The sequence below is a fragment of the Odocoileus virginianus genome, chromosome 22 (assembly GCF_023699985.2).
Source record: "Odocoileus virginianus isolate 20LAN1187 ecotype Illinois chromosome 22, Ovbor_1.2, whole genome shotgun sequence".
Classification (NCBI taxonomy): Eukaryota; Metazoa; Chordata; class Mammalia; order Artiodactyla; family Cervidae; genus Odocoileus; species Odocoileus virginianus.
The window spans coordinates 35,995,460-36,014,247 of NC_069695.1; the positions used below are offsets into that span (position 1 = coordinate 35,995,460).

General features: G+C 40.7%; 1 protein-coding gene across 7 annotated transcripts in view; it reads left to right on the forward strand.

Annotated features, from left to right (window-relative positions):
* GALNT1 (polypeptide N-acetylgalactosaminyltransferase 1) overlaps positions 1-18,009 on the forward strand; it is a 116,822-nt gene extending 98,813 nt beyond the window's left edge. For all 7 annotated transcript variants that reach the window (XM_070452857.1, XM_070452856.1, XM_070452860.1 and 4 more), the window contains 4 exons: positions 332-471; positions 9,064-9,162; positions 9,641-9,775; positions 15,824-18,009. In XM_070452857.1, coding sequence (XP_070308958.1) covers positions 332-471; positions 9,064-9,162; positions 9,641-9,775; positions 15,824-15,970 — 521 coding nt within the window. In that variant the 3' untranslated portion in view covers positions 15,971-18,009. The remainder of the gene's footprint in view (positions 1-331; positions 472-9,063; positions 9,163-9,640; positions 9,776-15,823) is intronic.
* Positions 18,010-18,788: the final 779 nt, after the last annotated feature.

The following is an 18,788-nucleotide window of genomic DNA, read 5'->3' on the forward strand; positions in this document are numbered from 1 at the left end:
AATACCTGACTGGAAACAATTGCTCTGTTTAACATCTGTTTCATATTTGGGCAGAATTGATCTTTGTTTTTGCCTTAGCAAATATTAAAGTTTTGTGGTCCCATGTAACTTACATTTGTGTGTATTGTTATTGGCATGTAAACTGTTCTCATATGAATTTAATTTTTCTTTGGAAAACGCATTATTTTCTTTTATACCTTGGGAGATAGATTTGTGGTATGTCACCAAAATGATATTGCTTTTCCTGTTTGGCTTGTTAGATGCAATATTTAAATAGAAATGTATTGCCTGACAGAACATTAATAATTCAGTGACTTATTTCTTTTACCAGGTGTTACAAAGGTAGATTATGGAGATATATCATCAAGACTTGGTCTAAGGCACAAACTCCAATGCAGACCATTCTCTTGGTACCTAGAGAATATTTATCCTGATTCTCAGATTCCACGTCACTATTTCTCTTTGGGAGAGGTAAAAAAAAAAAAAAAATGTATTCTGTGTGGTTCTCACTGATTTGTAAAAAAAAGAATAGAGGTTAAACGTCTAACAAGGGTGTGCCTCTATGTTAAAATTACTTAAACTCAAGTACGGGAAAGTCCTTGTTAGTTGATGTAGTCTGCTTCATAACTTGAAGTCTTATTAATTTATCATGTTACATTTTATTAAAATAAGGCTTTACCTCTCACCTTTCACAGTTGGACTTTTGTTATATTAGTGTCTTCAATAGACTATTTTAACAAACTGGTCCATTTAGTTGAAACCATATATTCCTGAAGGTGATATCCAAGCATTAACTAGACTGAATCAAAGTTTTGAGGAACTTCAAAGTAGAATTGTAAAGAACTGACAAGGAAACTTGAAAGACTGTGTATAATCAGTTGTGTTTTTAACACCTGTTTATTTTCCTTTCAGAGCCCAAAATCTCCATTTGGGCTTATGCGTTAGCATGCCTACTCTGATGATGACTTTAGTCTTTGCTCTTAGAATCCAGCAGCAAATCTTCTTGAAACCTGAAATTATTTATTAATGCTTATAATTAGTCAACACAGTTAACTGTGCTTTTGGAGTTTCGATGCCAGTAGTAGAGGATCTGGTTTGAAAGAGGCTTGCCCTTTTACCTTCTGGTGTCATTGCCAGGTGGGCTCAGGGAAGTATGTCCTGTGCCCTGTCCTCGCCATGTTCCTAGGACAACAGCCAGTCTCTCTGCTTCCCAGCCAAAGCTGCTGTGTGTAGGAAATCTGAATGGGCCCTTCCCTTAGTTCACGGGTGTGATCCAGTCAGGAGTTCCAGTACGTTCCTAGGGCTGCTGTCGTAACATACCACAACCTGAGTGGCAGAGAACATGGGAATGCATTGTCTCACGGTTCTAAGGATGAGAAATCCGAGATCAGAGTGTGGGCAGGTTTCTGAGACCTGTGAGGAAGACTCTGTCCCCTGCCTCGTTCTAGCTTCTGGTGGTTTGCTGGCAGTCTGTGGTGTTCCATGGTGTGTAGAAGCATCACCCTGAGTTCTGCCTTCATCTTCACATGGCGTTCTGCTGTGTACACATCTGACTCCAAATCCTCCCTCTTTACCAAGGACACCAATCATACTGGATTAAAGTCTACCCTAATGACCTCATTTTAATTTGACTGCCTCTGTAAGAACCTGTCTCCAAATGATGTCACATTCTGAGGGTAATGGGGTTAGGACTCCAACATGTGAATTTGAGGGGACACAGTTCAGTCTGTAACAGAGACTGAGCTAGGTGGGGCTGGATTGCAGTTGTATAAAGACTTAGTTCACTTCCAGCTCAGGTAGGTTCTTAGGCCTGGTCTTTCAAAGTTTCTGAGTAATCGCATGGAGGGGTCTCTGTCTCCTCAACCCTGACAGTTTTGCCTTTCTGAGGTTTTGATGTTAGTACTATAGCCTCTCACCTTTTTCTGTGGGAGGACCAGTTGTTATTTTTTCAAGTCTCCTTCTATCAGGAATTTGTCTCCTAAGCACCAGGAGGTGTGGATGGTTCCTGTTTTAATTTATTGAAGTGTCACTGATTTACAGTGTTGTGTTAGTTTCTACCTTACAGCAGAGTGAGTGATACATATATGTATATAGACATTATTTTTCGTGCTCTTCTCCATTATGGCTTATCACAGGATATTGAATATAGTTCTCTGTGCTCTACACTTGTTTATCCATTCTGTATATAAGAGTTTGCTCTACTAATCCCACAGTCCCAACCCACCTCTCTCCCACACCTTCCCCTCAGCAACCACAAATCTGTTCTCTGTGTCTGTGAGTCTGGGTTTTGTTGCATAGATAAATTCATTTGTGTCATATTGTAGATCCCACATATAAGTGATATCATTTGGTGTTTGGCCTGATAATCTCTGCATCCATCCATGTTACTGCAGATAGCGTTACTTCCTTCTTTTTATTCCACTGTGTATATCTGCCACACCTTCTTTATCTGTTCATCTGTTGAAGGACATCTAGGTCGCTTCCAGGTCTTAGCTATTGTAAGCAGTGCTGCAGTGAACACTGGGGTGCATGTTTTAAATTACAGTTTTCTCCAGATATGACTAGTAGTGGGATTACAGGATCATATGGCAACTCTGTTTTTAGTTTTTGAGGAATCTCCGTACTGTTCTCCATAGTAGCTATACCAGTTTACATTCCCACCACCACCTCTCCAGCACTTGTTATGACTTTTTAATGGTGGTTGTTCTGACCAGTGTGACGTAGTACCTAGTTGTACTTTTGATTTACATTTCCCTAGTAATTAGTTATATTGAGCATCTTTTTATGTGCCTCCTGTCCATCTGTGTGTCTTTGGAGAACTGTCTGTCTAGGTCTTCTGCACATTTTTTTATTGAGTCGTTAGTTTTTTGATAGTGAGCCACATGAACTGTTTGTAAATTTTGGAGACTAAATCGTTTGTTGATGGCATCATGTACAGATATTTTCTCCTATTTTGTGGGTTGTCTTCTGGTTTTGTTTATGGTTTCCTATCTTTAGGTAAGTAGTTGCATTAAAAAAAAAAAAAAAACCCGTAGTTTGGATGAAAATTTGGGATGGAGATCTAAAGTTAGGGATTAGAACTTGATGAGAGCACCTTGGGGTGAGTGAATGTAGATGGACAAGAGGGAAAGAATGAGGAATAAGACATCCTCCACAATTTAGACATTATGAAGGTGAGAGGGAATCAGCTAAAAAGACTGAGAAGGAGCAGGCTTTGAAATAGGAAGATACCCAGGAGAAGGATGTGCCGGTAAGTGAAGGACTTGCGTTAAGAAAGAGGACGAGATCGACTGTGTGGAGCATTGCAGAGAAGACGAGCCCTGAGAACTGGCCGCTGGGTCCGGGAGGGAGACACTGTCCGGAATCGCCTCTCACGGAGTCGGGCGGGTGTCCCTGGAGACGGGGAGGGATGGGATCTCCAACGGCTTCACAGGAGATCAGGAGAAAAAGTAGAGATGAGAAGCGTGGACAGGAAATTGTGCTATAAAGCTGAACAGAGAAGTGAGTGGTAGCCGGAGGGGTCAATGGGGTTAAAAAGGGGCTTTTCTATTTATTTTTACTAAGATGAAACTGTGCTGATGGCAGTGATACAAAGGAGAAAATTTGAAGATGCTAGAAAAGAGCCACTGATGCTGGAGTCACATGGAGGGGGTTCATGGTGAGCTCTGATGCACAAGTGGGGAGGTGGCTGGGGGGAGAAGGCAGTCCTCCACTGCACCAGGAAGGAAGGCAAAGGGGTGGGCCCAAGTCAGGTGAACTGTGGGTTGAGGGCTGGAAGCTGGAACTTTGAGGTGGATGTGAGAGGAAGCTGTCTCGTGACTTGATTCTTCAGCTGAACACAAGATTGTTGGCTGAGAGTGAAGGGGGATTGTTGGTGGTGGCGGTTTGGGGAAAGGGGGGAAGACATAAAATAGAAAAGGATTAATAGGATACGGTGGCGCAAATAGATCACAGGGGGAGCTGCCGAGCAGTGAGGAGCTGCCTGGTTGCAGCATCTCCAGAGCCAGGGCGAGCATGGATGCCTGTGTCTGTCCTTGGTAGTTACTGAGGCTGTTTCAGGGCTGACGTGAGCTCCCTGCCTCTGAACTTTGTTGTGATTTAAGGAAGTCACCTCAAACACACGAGGGGTATGCGGAGTTCCTTGCCTCATTAGTGAGCACCTGCTCCCTTTGCTGTAGCCTCATTCCAGTCAAGGAAGGCCCAGTGTGGGTGAGGCCATGGGAAGATTGATAGCAGTTGTTTACCTTTAGAATGGGGCTTCCCAAGTGGCACTAGTGGTAAAGAACCCACCCACCAGTACAGGAGATGTAAGAGACTAGGGTTCGATCCCTGGGCTGGGAACATCCCCTGGAGGAGGGCATGGCAGCCCACTCCAGTATTCTTGCTTAGAGAATCCCATGGACAGAGGAGCCTGGCAGGCTTCAGTCCATAAAGTGGTAAAGAGTCGGACACGACTGAAGGGACTTAGCACAGCACAGCACCTTTAGAATAAGGATTGAGGAGCTTTTTTTTTTTTCTTTTCTTTGAACTGACCCAGTTTTGGACAACACTTAGGCATTGTTAGCTAGGTCAGAATATAGGCATGTTACAAAGAGCTGCTTGTCTAACCCACAGTAGCTGATTGCCAAGGCAAGCTTGCCCTTTACCTGCCTCTTGCCAGCAGGCTTTGTGTATAAAGAACAGATTTTACTCTCCCTGGCCTGCTTGTTATTGCCTTAGTAACAGCTGGTTTTAAGCACTGATGCCCTTCATACCAGGCCACGCTGTCCCGGGTGAAGTGCTGCTGTGGGGACTGGGGTTGTTTCCAAGCACCTGCCACAGTGCAGCCAGGGACCTTGTGCTTGTGATCATAGCTCCTCCTGGGTGAGCTTTCCTTCCCCAGAGACTAGAGCTTAGCCCACCAAGGACCACTTGTCATCTTATAAGGAAACCTGAAGTCACAGATTTTAGAGCAGAAAGAGAAATCAGAAGGTGTACATTTAGTGTGTCTGGATTCATGAAATCCCGCTCTGTAATTATAACTCTGGTAGGAGCTGAAACTGAATAAATGTGTTTCATTGTGATCTCTAATCATTGTTAATCCAGGAGTTGAACTGTCTAAACAATAGCCACAGAAAGCAAATAAATACAGTCTTTTACAGTTTAAGCAGTCTTAAGGATTAACCATTTGCTTTTCCACCCTAAAATTTTCTGAGCATGAACTTTATGTCAAGCACCAGTCTGATGCTTTATGAATTAACTCATTTTCCCAACACTTTGAGATAGGTGTTATTATCCCCCACTTTACGGGTAAGTCAATTAAGGCACAAAGAAATGATTTAAACAACATGGCTCAGGTCACAACCACAAAGTGGAAGAGACAGGGTTTGAAAACAAGCAGTCTGGCTTGAGGGCTTGTGCTCATAACCACTGGCACTCATACTCTTTCTCATGTCTAACCAGTATTACTCATGAATCTCACAGCAGAGAGTGAAAAAGTCAGTCTAGATTCCTTAGTAGTAGATCCCAAAATACCTTTAATTGCTTACACTGTCCCCCCTAATAAGGTGCCAGAATTCTGGAGGAGACTATAGCAGAAACCAAGAAACTGAGGCTCTGATTTCTTGCCTGATTTCATTCACATTCACAATCATCAACTTGTAAGGTAGAAAATAACATTTTAGTGACAGCCGTGTCACTAAGCTAAGGAAGGAAAATTGGTAGCATTGTGGGCCTACTGGGTGTTGGTTTCTGCTGGGTCTGTTACCTCGCTTACAGATGAGAAAATGAGATTTTACAGCAACTTCTCCTGCTGATGTCTGATGTCTCTCTAAGGTGCCTGTTAGAAAGGCAAGGGACAGGGGAAGAGAGGTGGATGTTATGGCCAAAAATGTTTGGGAAATGCTATTCTTTATATCTTATATTCTTCTGTATCTTCAGTCCCCACCCCTACCAGCAGTCTATTAAAAGGCTTTGAGAAGTTGTTCAGTAAAGAAAATCTATTTAAATTTGTTAATCCACTTCACTCAGTCATGTCTGACTCTCTGCGACCCCATGGACTTCAGCATGCCAGGCTTCCCTATCCATCACCAACTCCCAGAGCTTAAACTCAGGTCCATTGAGTTAGTGATGTTAATCCAGTATTTCCCAAACATACTTGATCACAAAATCCTTTGTTTAATGGCAAGTACTGCTGTGCAAGTCATAGTTTTTGGAATCACTGTCTTAGAATATTGGCCTGCCAAGGTCACATGGCTAGTAATGAGGTCCAGCCCTGCACGTCCCCCAGCCCTGAGCTCTCAATGCCTATCCATCTGCCTCCAGACACCTTGCAAGTGTGGCCATTGCCCCCCAACTGCGTACCTCAGATATTGTTATGACTTTAAGTGTCAAATTTTGAGTAAACAAGTCTGGTACTTATTTCCATTCCAGTATGAACACTCAAACAAGTATATATCACCACCATTTCTACTTTCCATAGTTCACGGGAAAGCAGGTGATTGGTTACATAGCCTTAAGGCTGTATATAGAATTATAGTTTTGAACATCTAATCCAACATTTCTTTAAAAATGTTTGTCCCTAATTTTTTCTTCTTCCAAAGGCTCCAAAATTAACTCCTATCAAACCAGCCTATTAAATGATCTACTGCCTCTTGACATCATAAAGGATAGAACTGTTCCCAAAATTCACCCCTAGTCATCCTGGTTTTTCATGTCCTCAAAAAATCATCTCACACACTCCATTGGTGAGGTAGCCCATATATATTCCTACAAAGGAGGAAGATACTGCCTGAAAAGTATCTTCTCTAGCAATCAGCACATGGAAAAACTGCCTGGAGAGCAGCTCAGAGATGCCACTTGTATGTTAAGCCAGACAGAATCCTCTCTGCCCAGGGACCAAGCATCACAGCTGCCCTTTTACAGAAGTGCTTTCTCACTGTGCAGTGCTTCTCCCCAGGCTTCCCGTGTGGTTTGGAGCAGTGCCATCAAGCCCCAGCAGAGGACTGACCTCTCAGTCCCTGATCACCCATCTTAGTGGGGCCACTTCTTGCTGGTCAAGGTTCACTGTCACCAAGACAGGTGTTGGGAAGCCGTGGTTTCCAATCTTTGGAGAACTCTACTTCTCACATCTAGTTGTTAGTAGTTTCCTCAAGGGATGGAGGCTCAGATCTCTTGTGTCAGAAAACAATCCAGAATTGTTCTTAGAAATGTATAAAATAGTATAAAATGTTACAGGTAAAACTCATAGAACAATGCCTAGTGCAGAGTAAGTGTACTTTATTTGCTGTAATTGTTAGCAACATCAGTTATGGTAAAAGAATCACTAAAGTTGATATAAGATAGTTACAGAGTAACAAGAAGTCCATTTACACCTGAGGAGAATTGTACTTTTTAAATTTTGATTCCTACTCAGTTTGGTAAAAGGTAAGTATTTAACCAAAAGATCATTTCATGTGAGAGGGAGAAGCTGACAGTAATGTTGGTTCTTCCCTAATCATTTCTGTGACATTTACCACTTGTCTTCAGAAACCTCTACGTCTATAATTGAAAGAAAAAAAAAAATTGAAGAAAATGTAGGACTGGGGATTGGTAACTTTTTCAACAGTATAAGGAAATAATCAGTTTATATGGATATATGAGATACTTATCTTGTCAAAATTGGAACTAAATTTTTTGTCACATTCGAGAGCCATGATCATCAAGTATTAATTGACTACCCACTGGGGTGCAGAAAGGTGTCTTTCATGCATATTTGTATCTAAGTATAAAACCTTTTATAAAATCTACTTATGAGGTGATAGGTTTCTGCTTTAAAATAATGGATAAAAAGATGATGTGTATTACGCAGTAAAAGAATTCCTGGAGACTGATGTGATAGCTTATACCCAGGAGTCTCTTCAGAGTTAGGAGTGGCAGTGTTATGTTAAAATGTTCAGGTGAAGAAATGTTAGCATTAAGGACTTGAAAAATCCTTTATTTGCTTGAACTGAGTTTGAGGTTTTGATGGAACAGCCAGATGGAGGTGACTGCTGATAAGGCAGCAGTGCAGATTATTACTATTTCTGAGTCCACTCTGTGCTGGACTCCAGAGTAGGTACATGGATGCCCTGTCTCACCCAGCTTCAGCAGACAGCTAACTAGTCACTCTTAGGAAATTGTCCTCAGAGGGTCTGGATTAGGCCCCCTCTTAGGCTAAAGCCCCAGTTCTTATTCTGACCCTCTGGGAATAATAGTTATTCATACTTAGACTATTGTATCTTCATATGAAAAAAAATGAATCTGGACTTGTTAGTGCCTTATTAAAATAGCAGAATAATATGTAGACAGCACATGTTTATGAAAATAAATGAGTTACTTGTGGTTTTAGCTTTACTGCCATGTTATCTATCACACACAACTTTCTTGTTTGTCACACATTTCTCTTCTGGCTTATCTGCTAACGCATGAGAATAGATTTGGGCTTTACAAATGTCTGTTAATTTGCCATGTGCTTTTAAACTACAGTGGTTCAGAGGGAAACAAATGTCAAGGAACAGTGCTTAAAATATTCTTCCTAATTCTGATGACTGATTCAGCTTTTTACAGTAATTGACAAGTATCTAACAGAAGAGTGGTGTTTGCACTGCAGTATGCTTAGGCTTCCCAGTTAAGCCAAGTTCTAGATTCTTTGCTTAGAAAATACCCTCCGTAAGTCTCCTAAGTCGTCAAAGTAGTTATCAAAAGTACTGCCCCCTTATCATGGGGGCAAACAGTGTCCACAGGGAGGTGTTTAGTTGCTTTAAAATTATTAGGCAAACTGGAGCTTACTTAGTTAAATACAAATCCCAGAAGAACAGCTTAGGATAAAAGAAATAAGAAAGGATTTCTCCTTGAAACACAAAAATTATTATATAAATAGGTAAGAGCTTTTTAGACCACAGAATCTTAGGCCATGATGTGTCCCCCACCCCACCCCCAACTTGTCTCAGGAATTAAAGATTTAGTGGGAAGTTTGGATCAGTTTTAATGTGTGTGTAGATCTGTATGTGTCTGTCTAGTGAGCCTCTCTAACTTGTGGTGTTTTCATTATTCATTTTCCCCTAGATACGAAATGTGGAAACAAATCAGTGTCTAGATAACATGGCTAGAAAAGAGAATGAAAAAGTTGGGATTTTTAACTGTCACGGTATGGGAGGTAATCAGGTGAGTATTTTAGTAAAGCTTTAAAGGGATACTTTTTGGATTTGTTTTAATCTTCCCTTTTTGTCTCATGACATCATTCAGGAAGTATTTTCCTACTTCTAAAGAGCAAATAATAAAGACCTTTAGAAGAATGGAGCCTTCAATCTAATGACTGTTTTTAAAATGAAACATTTGTAGACGGCCCTTTGTGAGAACCATATTTACATTGTTGTACATGAGATTTATTTTGCCCTTTTTAGTCAAACAGATGACAGCTCTTGACAATAAACTCAGTATTTACAGAGAACTTAAGGTCATTTTTTCTTCTCCTTTGCAAAAATAGTGGTGGCTTTTCTGAGTCATTTATTCTCTATTATACTAATAAAAGTTCAAAAAGCATTTATTTTCAATACTTGTTTTTCCCCTGCCAGATCCTTGGGCACATAAAACAGTAACTTAATTTGCTGTTAAAGCTTATATGTGCATTTTTGTTTATCAGGTTTTCTCTTACACTGCCAACAAAGAAATTAGAACAGATGACCTTTGCTTGGATGTCTCCAAACTTAATGGCCCAGTCACAATGCTCAAATGCCACCACCTAAAAGGCAACCAGCTTTGGGAGTATGACCCGGTGGTAAGTTATATTCCAGTTGAAAATAGGAATAAATATAGGAATAAAATTGTGTGTCGTAGGGTATACTATATAAACTACTTTATATCTAAAAGAATGAATTCTTATAGAGTCTGCATACTATAGATCAAATTGTTCTTATACTCCCAAAATTGACAGGAAAAGCAATATAAGTTAACAACAAAAACACACACACACACATGTTGTAATCTCTCCAGTAACTAAATTAGGGTTGACTCCAGGCCCTGGGTCCTGTGTTACTACCCAGCCCCTCTTCCCTCTGCATGTCCTCAAGCTTTGCTGTCCAGTGTGGTGGAAGTGGAACAGTAAGTAGGCTTTAAAATCACTGAATTAAACATGTAGGTTTCATTAGTGAAATTCTCTGGCTCCTGTTTTTCAGTGACTTTATCTTTGCTCTCCTGTGGAGCTGCGCCCCCTCCCCACCGCCCGTGTGGTGCTCAGGGAGAGGACTCGGAGCCTCCTCGTACCCGGCTAACCTCCCGCTGATGCTTGTGCTCTGCCATTCCAGAGCCGGCACTGGGATCTTGGCAGGATGTGTTTCTCTGGTTCTTTTTCTTCTGCCTCCAGCACTGGCTTTCTTCTCTTCACATCGGGACAGACTTTTGTTGCTACTTCATTTTCTACACACCATCCTACTCTTCTCTTGTGTTGCATGACGGCGAGTGAATGGCCGACACTCAGGCCTCTGGTTCTTCATCCCTGGCTCCTGCCTTGGCCTGACACTGCAGAAACAGCTCCTGGATGCAAAGCCAGAGCTCTCTCATCGCTTGTCCTTAACTTGTCTATAGCATTTATGACTGCTAAACAGATACTTTTTCTAAATCCTCTTCATGTTGCCTGTAGATGCACGACTGTTCAGTTTCTTCAAATAGCTTTCTCTCTTCTGCTTGCTTCTCTCTGCTGCTTCATCCTACCCCTTAAATGAGATCCAAACCAAGTTTTGACTTTGGCTGCCTTTTCTCCTTATACTGTCACATACAAATCCTGGTCTACTTTCATATTTGACCAGTTATTCCCTGACCATATCCTGTTCTTTCCTACTTTATATTTAAGGTCATACTATTCTCTCTGCCTGACAGATCCTGCCTGTTCTTGAGGGCCCAGAGTTGACATCACTCCCAGCCAGAAATTAGCTCTTAGTTATAATTGTTTCTGACCCCTGTGATTTTGTGCTTCTCTGTAGTTATTAGGTTGGTGAAAAAGTAATTGCGGTTTCAGACCGTGAATTTTAAATCATTACAACTAGGCTCAAACACATCTTTTTCAAAAAAGAAACCGTTACAATCAACACATTTTTGCCAATGAGAAGTGAGTTTATTGTAGTATAAAAATCCATGCTTCAGGATTCAACAAATTCTTGGAAAGCATTTTCTGCCTCCTGCTGGTTATGGAAGTGTTTTCCCTGCAAAAAGTTGTCAAGATGCTTGAAGAAGTGGTAGTTGGTTGGCGAGAGGTCAGATGAATATGGCGGATGACGTAAAACTTGGTAGCCAAATTCACTCCACTTTTGAAGCCTTGGTTGTGTGGCGCGTGGCCAGGCATTGTCATGGGGAACTGGGCCCTTTCTGTTGACCAGCACTGGCTGCAGGTGTTGCAGTTTTCAGTGCGTCTCATCATGGGCTGAGCATACTTCTCAGATGTAATGGTTTTGCCAGGATTCAGAAAGCTGTAGTGGATCAGATCAGCAGACCACCAGGTCACTGACCATGACGTATTTTTGGTGCAGGTTTGGCTTTGGGGAGTGCTTTGGAGTTTCTTCTCGATCCAGCCACTGAGCTGATCATCTCCAATTGTCATATAAAATACAGTTTTCATTGCACTTCCCAATCTGATCGAGAAATGGATTGTCATTGTTGCATAGAATAAGAGAAGATGATATTTCAAAATAACTTTTTCTGATTTGTGGTCAGTTCATGAAGGCACCCCTTATTGAGCTTTTTCACCTTTCCTCTTTGCTTCAAATGCCCGACCATAGAGTGGTCGTCATTTTCTTCAGCAACTTCTCATGTAGTTGTTAAGCTTCGATGAGCTTCTCAATTGGTGTTATCAACTTCCGATGGCCGGCCACTGCACTCATCTTCAAGACTGTTGTCTCCTTTGCAAAACTTCTTGAACCATCACTGCACTATATGTTCATTAGCAGTTCATGGGCCAGATGCCTTGTTGATGTTGCAAGTTGTCTGTGCTGTTTTACAACCCATTTTGAACTCTTATAAGAAAATCACCTGAATCTGCTTTTGTCTAATATCATCTCCCTATTCTAGAATAATATAAAATACACAGCAACTAATAAGTCATTAGCAAACAAAGCAAGAAATGTGCTTTAAAATGATGTATGACATAACTTTAAGATTGTATTCTAATAACAGAGTTCAACAATGCAACTGCAGTTAGTTTTGCACCAATCTTAATATTTGTCTCCCAGTCTTTTTCTCCTCTATTAGTTGGATCCTAGAGGATAGAGACCATGTTTTATAAATCCTGGGTCTCCCTTCACAGTATCAAACTACAGTTAATATATATATACACACACACATACATACATACATGTATGTCTATGTATGAGAGTGTGTGTGCAGTAGCTCGGTTAATATGACTGTTGGACTGAATATTCTGGAGTTTTCCATGGTACATGCTGTTGCCACGTTGGGTGTAGCTGCTCCAGGTACTGCAGGATATATGGCATCTCTGACTCCAGACAGTAAATATCAGTGGCACCCCACAGTCATTATGAAACAAAATATTTTTAAGAGCCTCCCGATTGTATATGTTTATTGAAAATGACAGTGTATTTAAATAGGTAACAAACCTATTTATAGTAGCATGAACAAATAGTGGGCTTTTTCCTTAAGTCTGGAGGTAAGTGGCTTCTGGTGTGGATTCAGTGACAGCGCTGTCAGGGGTAACTGCAGCACTATCTCGGCCGCTTTCTTGTGGCCCCTAGAAGGTGGCCTTAGTTCACCATCACTCCCAGTTCAAGGCAAGAAGAAAAGACAACTGGTACGCTGCTCCTTGAATTCCTCTTTATCAGGAAAGCCAAAGCTTTTCCTGGATCCTCGTCTCATGGGCCAGAGCTTCTCAGAGTGATCCCCCAGCTGCGCGGGAGGCCGGGAAAGCAGGCATTTGCTTTTCCATTCTTTACGGTATGATGTAGCTGGGAGACGGGGTGGGGATGGCTTTTGGCAGATCTGCATAACCTATATAGTCTACCACAACAGTTTTTCTTTTTCTTTTTGTTTTTCCATTTATTTTTATTAGTTGGAGGCTAATTACTTTACAACAGTTTTTCAAAAAGCAAATATTTGATTAGAAATTAAGGTGCTTCAGGTGATTTAGGATACTTTGAAAGAACTAGTTACGAGTGTAAAGTTTTAAAACCCCTGGAGCATCTTGTAAGCACGCTGGGTTTTCCCAGAGGCAGGCTCTACTCTGAGGTCAAGCCTTAGCATTCAGGATGTTTACCAGGGAGCACCCTTTATATCGACACCTGTGAAGAGGGAGATGGCAGAACTGGGCAGAGGAGGGTTTAGGCTGCAGCGGGGGTCTCACAGCCTGGCTTACTGCACAGGGAGCTCGGGACGGCCGGTCAGAGTTCTGCCTCCAGTCGAAAACAGCACTCTGGAAAAATAAGATTTATGTCAGTAATGTGTCATCTAAACCTAAAGTTGTGAAATCTTAAGAGTTCAAAGGAACCCTAGAAACAAAATTCAGGGCCTTGTTTAATACATGTAAATATTGAAGCCCAGAATAGAAATTAATTGCCCAGGGTCACAGAGCAAGTAAACAGTGCTACCAGATCTCAGTCAAACCTGGGATTCTTGAACAAGGATTCTGTGCAAAGAATTAATCTTTTATTAAATGTCTATTCTTACATCTTTTAAGTCTTGTTTATATTACATATTGCAGAGTTTATGATACTTGGCTCTTTTGCTTTGACTGCTTGTAGCTGTCCTTTCTGGAATGAAAATGTAGATTTTTACCACAGTTACATTAGAGGCAGGGGGCAGCAAATTTTTCATGCAGTGATATCTATAACTGTATCCTCCTTTTAGAGGTTACAGTTAGCCCATTGCCTTCATAACCCTTTTTCTGTGCAGATGCTGATCAGTGCTGGCAGAACTCTGCTGCGTACAGTGACCACAGTCCCCACATGGTCACGTGCCCCAGAACTCTGCCATGCAGTCAGCAGCCAGGTCTCCTGAAGGGAGGGTAGCCCCCTGAAATTATGGGGATTCTGTCTTAATTTTGAGCAGTTAAATACCCAGCATGGATCGTAACCTCTTTGTTAACGAACTTATTTTAATGACTCTAAATAAGTGAAATAATGCATTTTTTTACTTTTATTAATACTAACAATGGGCCTGATGAAGGTGGCCATCCAGAGAAGCTTTGAAGGGCCTGTGGAACGTTTGAGGGGTTCTTTTTAAAGTGCTCTGTTTTTGTCCTACACACGACAGAAGGCCTTGGCAGCGGTGGTATGCGTGGGGACCTTCGGCGCTGCCAGACCGTCCGCAGCCGCTCAGCACGCTGTGGAACGTTCCGACAGCTAGTGCCTCTGAGCTGGCCACGCTCTCTGCACACTGTCTTAATGTTTCCTCACGCCTCGAGAAGTATGTCTCCCCATTTCATTGATAAGGAACCTAGGGCTCAGAGAGGTTTTTGCTTCAGGGCGTGTCGTCGGTATGTGACAAATCTGGGGTTCACTCCAGAAATGTCTTAACTGCAGAGTCCAGCCACAGCCATGCTGACTCTTCCATGTCCTATTCTGAAGCATTTATAAGGATTAAGTATCTAATCCTAAGTCAGTGTTGATAGTAAACTGTGACATCTGCGAGTGTGCACTGCCCTTTATCAACTTCTGCTTGGGCCACAATACAGAAGAAGAAATGACTGAAAGCTAAGATAGCTGTTTTGTAGACAGTCACCAGGTTTTGCTTTGTTTGAAGTTCAAATAGGTACAAAAGAGGGCTTGTAAGAAAAACACCAGTACAATATTTTAACGCACATATATGGAATTTAGAAAGATGGTAACGATGACAGCCTATATGCAAGACAGCAAGAGAGACACAGATATATAGAACAGACTTTTGGACTCTGTGGGAGAAAGCGAGGGTGGGATGATTTGAGCGAGTAGCACTGAAACATGTCTATTACCATATGTGAAATCGATGACCAGTGCAAGTTCGATGCGTGAAACAGGGCACTCAAAGTTGGTGCACTGGGACCACCCAGAGGGATGGGGTAGGGGGAGGTGGGTTCGGGATGGGGGACACATGTGCACCAAGGCTGATTCATGTCAATGTATGGCAAAAACCACCACAATATTGTACAGTAATTAGCTTTCCTACATAGTTGCTTTGGAGTTCTTCACCTGACCAGGGCTTGGTATCATATTCATTAGTATGGTCAGTATGTGTCTCTCAATGCCCATCTGTCCTTTTTTAATTTTCCTAAAAATCAACATGACACCATCAGGTCTGGAACGCAGACAAGTAGAGAGGAAGATACATAGCCACATCTGTCAGCCATTAATTAAGGACTGTTTTATAAATCTTATGAGTTCAAGTCTTCAGGAAGACCTGAGTTTCCAAGAACTTGAAGTTTGGAATCAGAGTTAATTTGAACAGCCTTCTCATGGGAAAATGAAACAGTTTTGAAATACCTTTTGGAAAATAGGCTGAGGATCCTAAATTGGGAATCACTAATAATTTTTTTTTTTTTAAGGAGATCAAAGCACAAAAAGGGATTTTCTCACAGTATTACAGAACTTACCACAGAATTGGAACTTAGAATTGAGGTCATCTGATCGCAGCTCTAGCATAATCCACTGTAGTCCTCGTGCGTCCCCCCAGCGTTGCTGTCTTTACATAGATACATTCCTCCAATGTCTTAAATAATCTGTATTTCATATTGCAAAAACAAAACACTTTTCTACAGAGGAACTTCATAATCACAAAAATATGGTGTTGGAGGCGCTTTGGTTTCTGTCTTCCACTTTGACGTTAAGACTTCCTTTCCTGTCTCTCTCAGAAGCTGACCCTGCAGCACGTGAACAGTAACCAGTGCCTGGACAAAGCCACAGACGAGGACAGCCAGGTGCCCAGCATCAGAGACTGCAGTGGAAGCCGGTCCCAGCAGTGGCTGCTTCGAAACGTCACCCTTCCAGAAATATTCTGAGACCAAATTCACACAAAAGAGGAAAATGTAAGGACTGACTGGGCTACCTCAGCATACATTTCTGCCACATTCTTCAGTAGCAAAAAAAGGAAAAGTGCTTTCCTTCTGCAGGATGTAAGGTTTATCAGCCATTAAAACTTTATAGACTGCCCTCGCTTCCACTAGCTGTGAACCAGCCTTCCTGTCCAAGGACGTGCAACTACGTAGTAGCGAGACTGTGCACACTGATGTTTACAAGATTGAAAGAGTCGTTCATCAAGAATCATCGTAAAGAATACTCAGACTGAAACAATCTACGAAATGTGCTTTCCAGAGAGCTGCACCTTTTATGGTTTGCTTGCACATCAGTGATTTCCGCTGAATGTGCTGTCATAATGAAGAGATGTCTAAGATTTTTCTTCTGATTAGAACTGGTAGCCAGTATATTAAATACTGATATAAAAATAAATGAAAAAGAACTGGAACCAGATTCAGAATTATGAAAACATTTTTACAACAATTTAAAAAGCAAACTATATTAAACAGGGTTTAAAGGAAATTAAAACAGAACTATGAAAAGTACAATTTGTTATAGTATAGTATCAAATTTCTATATAGATTTTATACCTCAGTGGGGAAAAATAACTGATTCCAATGACATTCATTCTATTTTCATCTGTGATAGTCATGGATGTTTTTTTTTTCCTTGGGGTGCTGAAATTGAGCTGAAAAAAGTGGCTCTTTGAACGTAGTTTTAATTGCTTTCTACAGTTTTTTTTTTTGTTTGTGGGCTGTTGGAATTGTAATTTTTAATTGCCTTCAAAAAAATGGAGATTTAAAGTGGTGTCTGGTCTCACTGAACAAGTTAGATATCTCAGTTGTTCTTGGGTCAACTGGCTTACAGACTTTCCTCACACACACACACAAATTTCTTATTAGAGTTTCAACTTCCTAACTTGATTCAACTGATTATGCTTACTTAACACCCAAGACTCATACTACTGTACTACAGATTGGTTTTCACAGCAATAAATCTTGTTTTTTGTTTGAGTCCACTCAACAAAAGGCCTGCAGAAGTGATTTATAATTTGGGTATTTGGAGATGATACATTTGATGGTTTTTTGGAAAAATTTTTTCACTCCATATTCGGATGTGCTTCATTGTCAAGTGCATATTTAGATTAGGTTCTTGAATTGTAATGTTGATCTGCTGCTTTTTTTTTTTAATAAAATACGACTGAAAATGTTTAATTGGCATTTTTTAATGAGTTAACCAAAGAAGTGCAGCTATTATTCCATATTATTAGGCCTGCATTTCTTCCCTAAAAATTCCACTTAGGGTAAATTGGTTTTCTTGTTCCGATTTTAAATACAAGATAACTTGAGTATCAATTAAATTAATGTTTTAATCTCATGGAAAGAAAATCTAATTGTAACATTTTTCCTGATATGTGAGGCAATCCATTGGCAAAAATTACGTGTATTTTTCTTCCTATTTGTAAGATTATATTTAATGATAGTCTTTTCTTTATCAGAGACTCTCACTGCAGGCAGTGCTATTTCTTGTGCCTAAGACTGTTTCTGAAAGTTGCATCACTAATGATACTTGCCAAGTTGAGTGTACAGAAAGTTTCTCATACCACATTCAAGTCGATACCAAGCACGCGTGGCTGCTGCAGAGTGAAGCTGTAGTGCAGAATGCGTAAATTCTGCACCCAGGAAGTCTGAGACAAAGCAGGTGCTGGATGGGGTGTTTCCCCTACTCCATGAGCTGTGTTCATTCTATCTTTGGTAGGCCTTATGCTTGAATAAACCAGATGTCTAAATTATTTTCATGCTCAGAATTTCAGGATTTTGTACCTAGTGTAGGTTGGTCTTATTTCTTACTGTAAGAAAACTTAACCAACAATGTGATTTAAGGTCTTGTTGTGTTTTTTTCAGAGGGGGATGTGAGTGATTTCATTCATGGGTACTTTTAGAACCTGATAGATAATCCCATTGCCTCTATTTTTCTAATTAAAGAATTCCTAAATACGTTGAAAATATAAAATATTCCTGAATGGTTGTGCCTTACATTGGTTTTATTTGAAGTTAAAAATGTATCCCTGTTGTTTATAGCTATTTGTAGATTAGGCAGTGTGCTACTCAACTGTTGTAAATTGGGAAGAAAGGAATCAATGAAAAAGACGATGAAAAGATTTGATTACTTGACCAGTGAATCATTCATAAATGTGACCGTTAAGGATAATTCGAATCTCACAAATCTGTTCACCCTACTCCAGTCCCAACCCATTTTAATATGTCTTTCTGGTCTAATTGGGATCTTGAAAAATAGTACTTTGTTCACCATTCTGCAAATAAGCAGCAGCATGTAGGCCATGTCCTCATTTCCCTGTTCTACATTCAGTTGAAAAACAAAGGTTCCTCTGTAAAGATTTGGTGCTATCTCCATTTTTCAAGAACTATACCAAGAAAAAATTTAACTCCAGAATTACATGTTCTTCAAAGGAGAAGGAAATCAGAAAGAAGGTAGTATTCCTGAGGTGGTAACTGTGAAAAAAGGTATAGAAAGGGCGAATCCCTTTTTACTCTGCAAATCAGATGTCTTATGACACTGCTCATACTGTCTGATTTCTTGGAAGTGGCTTGATAAATCTACCAGAACTAACAGTTTTGCAGGACATTAGGCAACTCAGTTGTACTGTCTATACACTAGCCACAAACAGTTGAGAATTAAACTTTTAAGTATGCAGTTTATCATCAAAGAAGTCAAATACCTTAAAAGCAATTAACAGATGTACAAGCCTTCTACCCAGAAACTACAAAACACTGAGAGAAA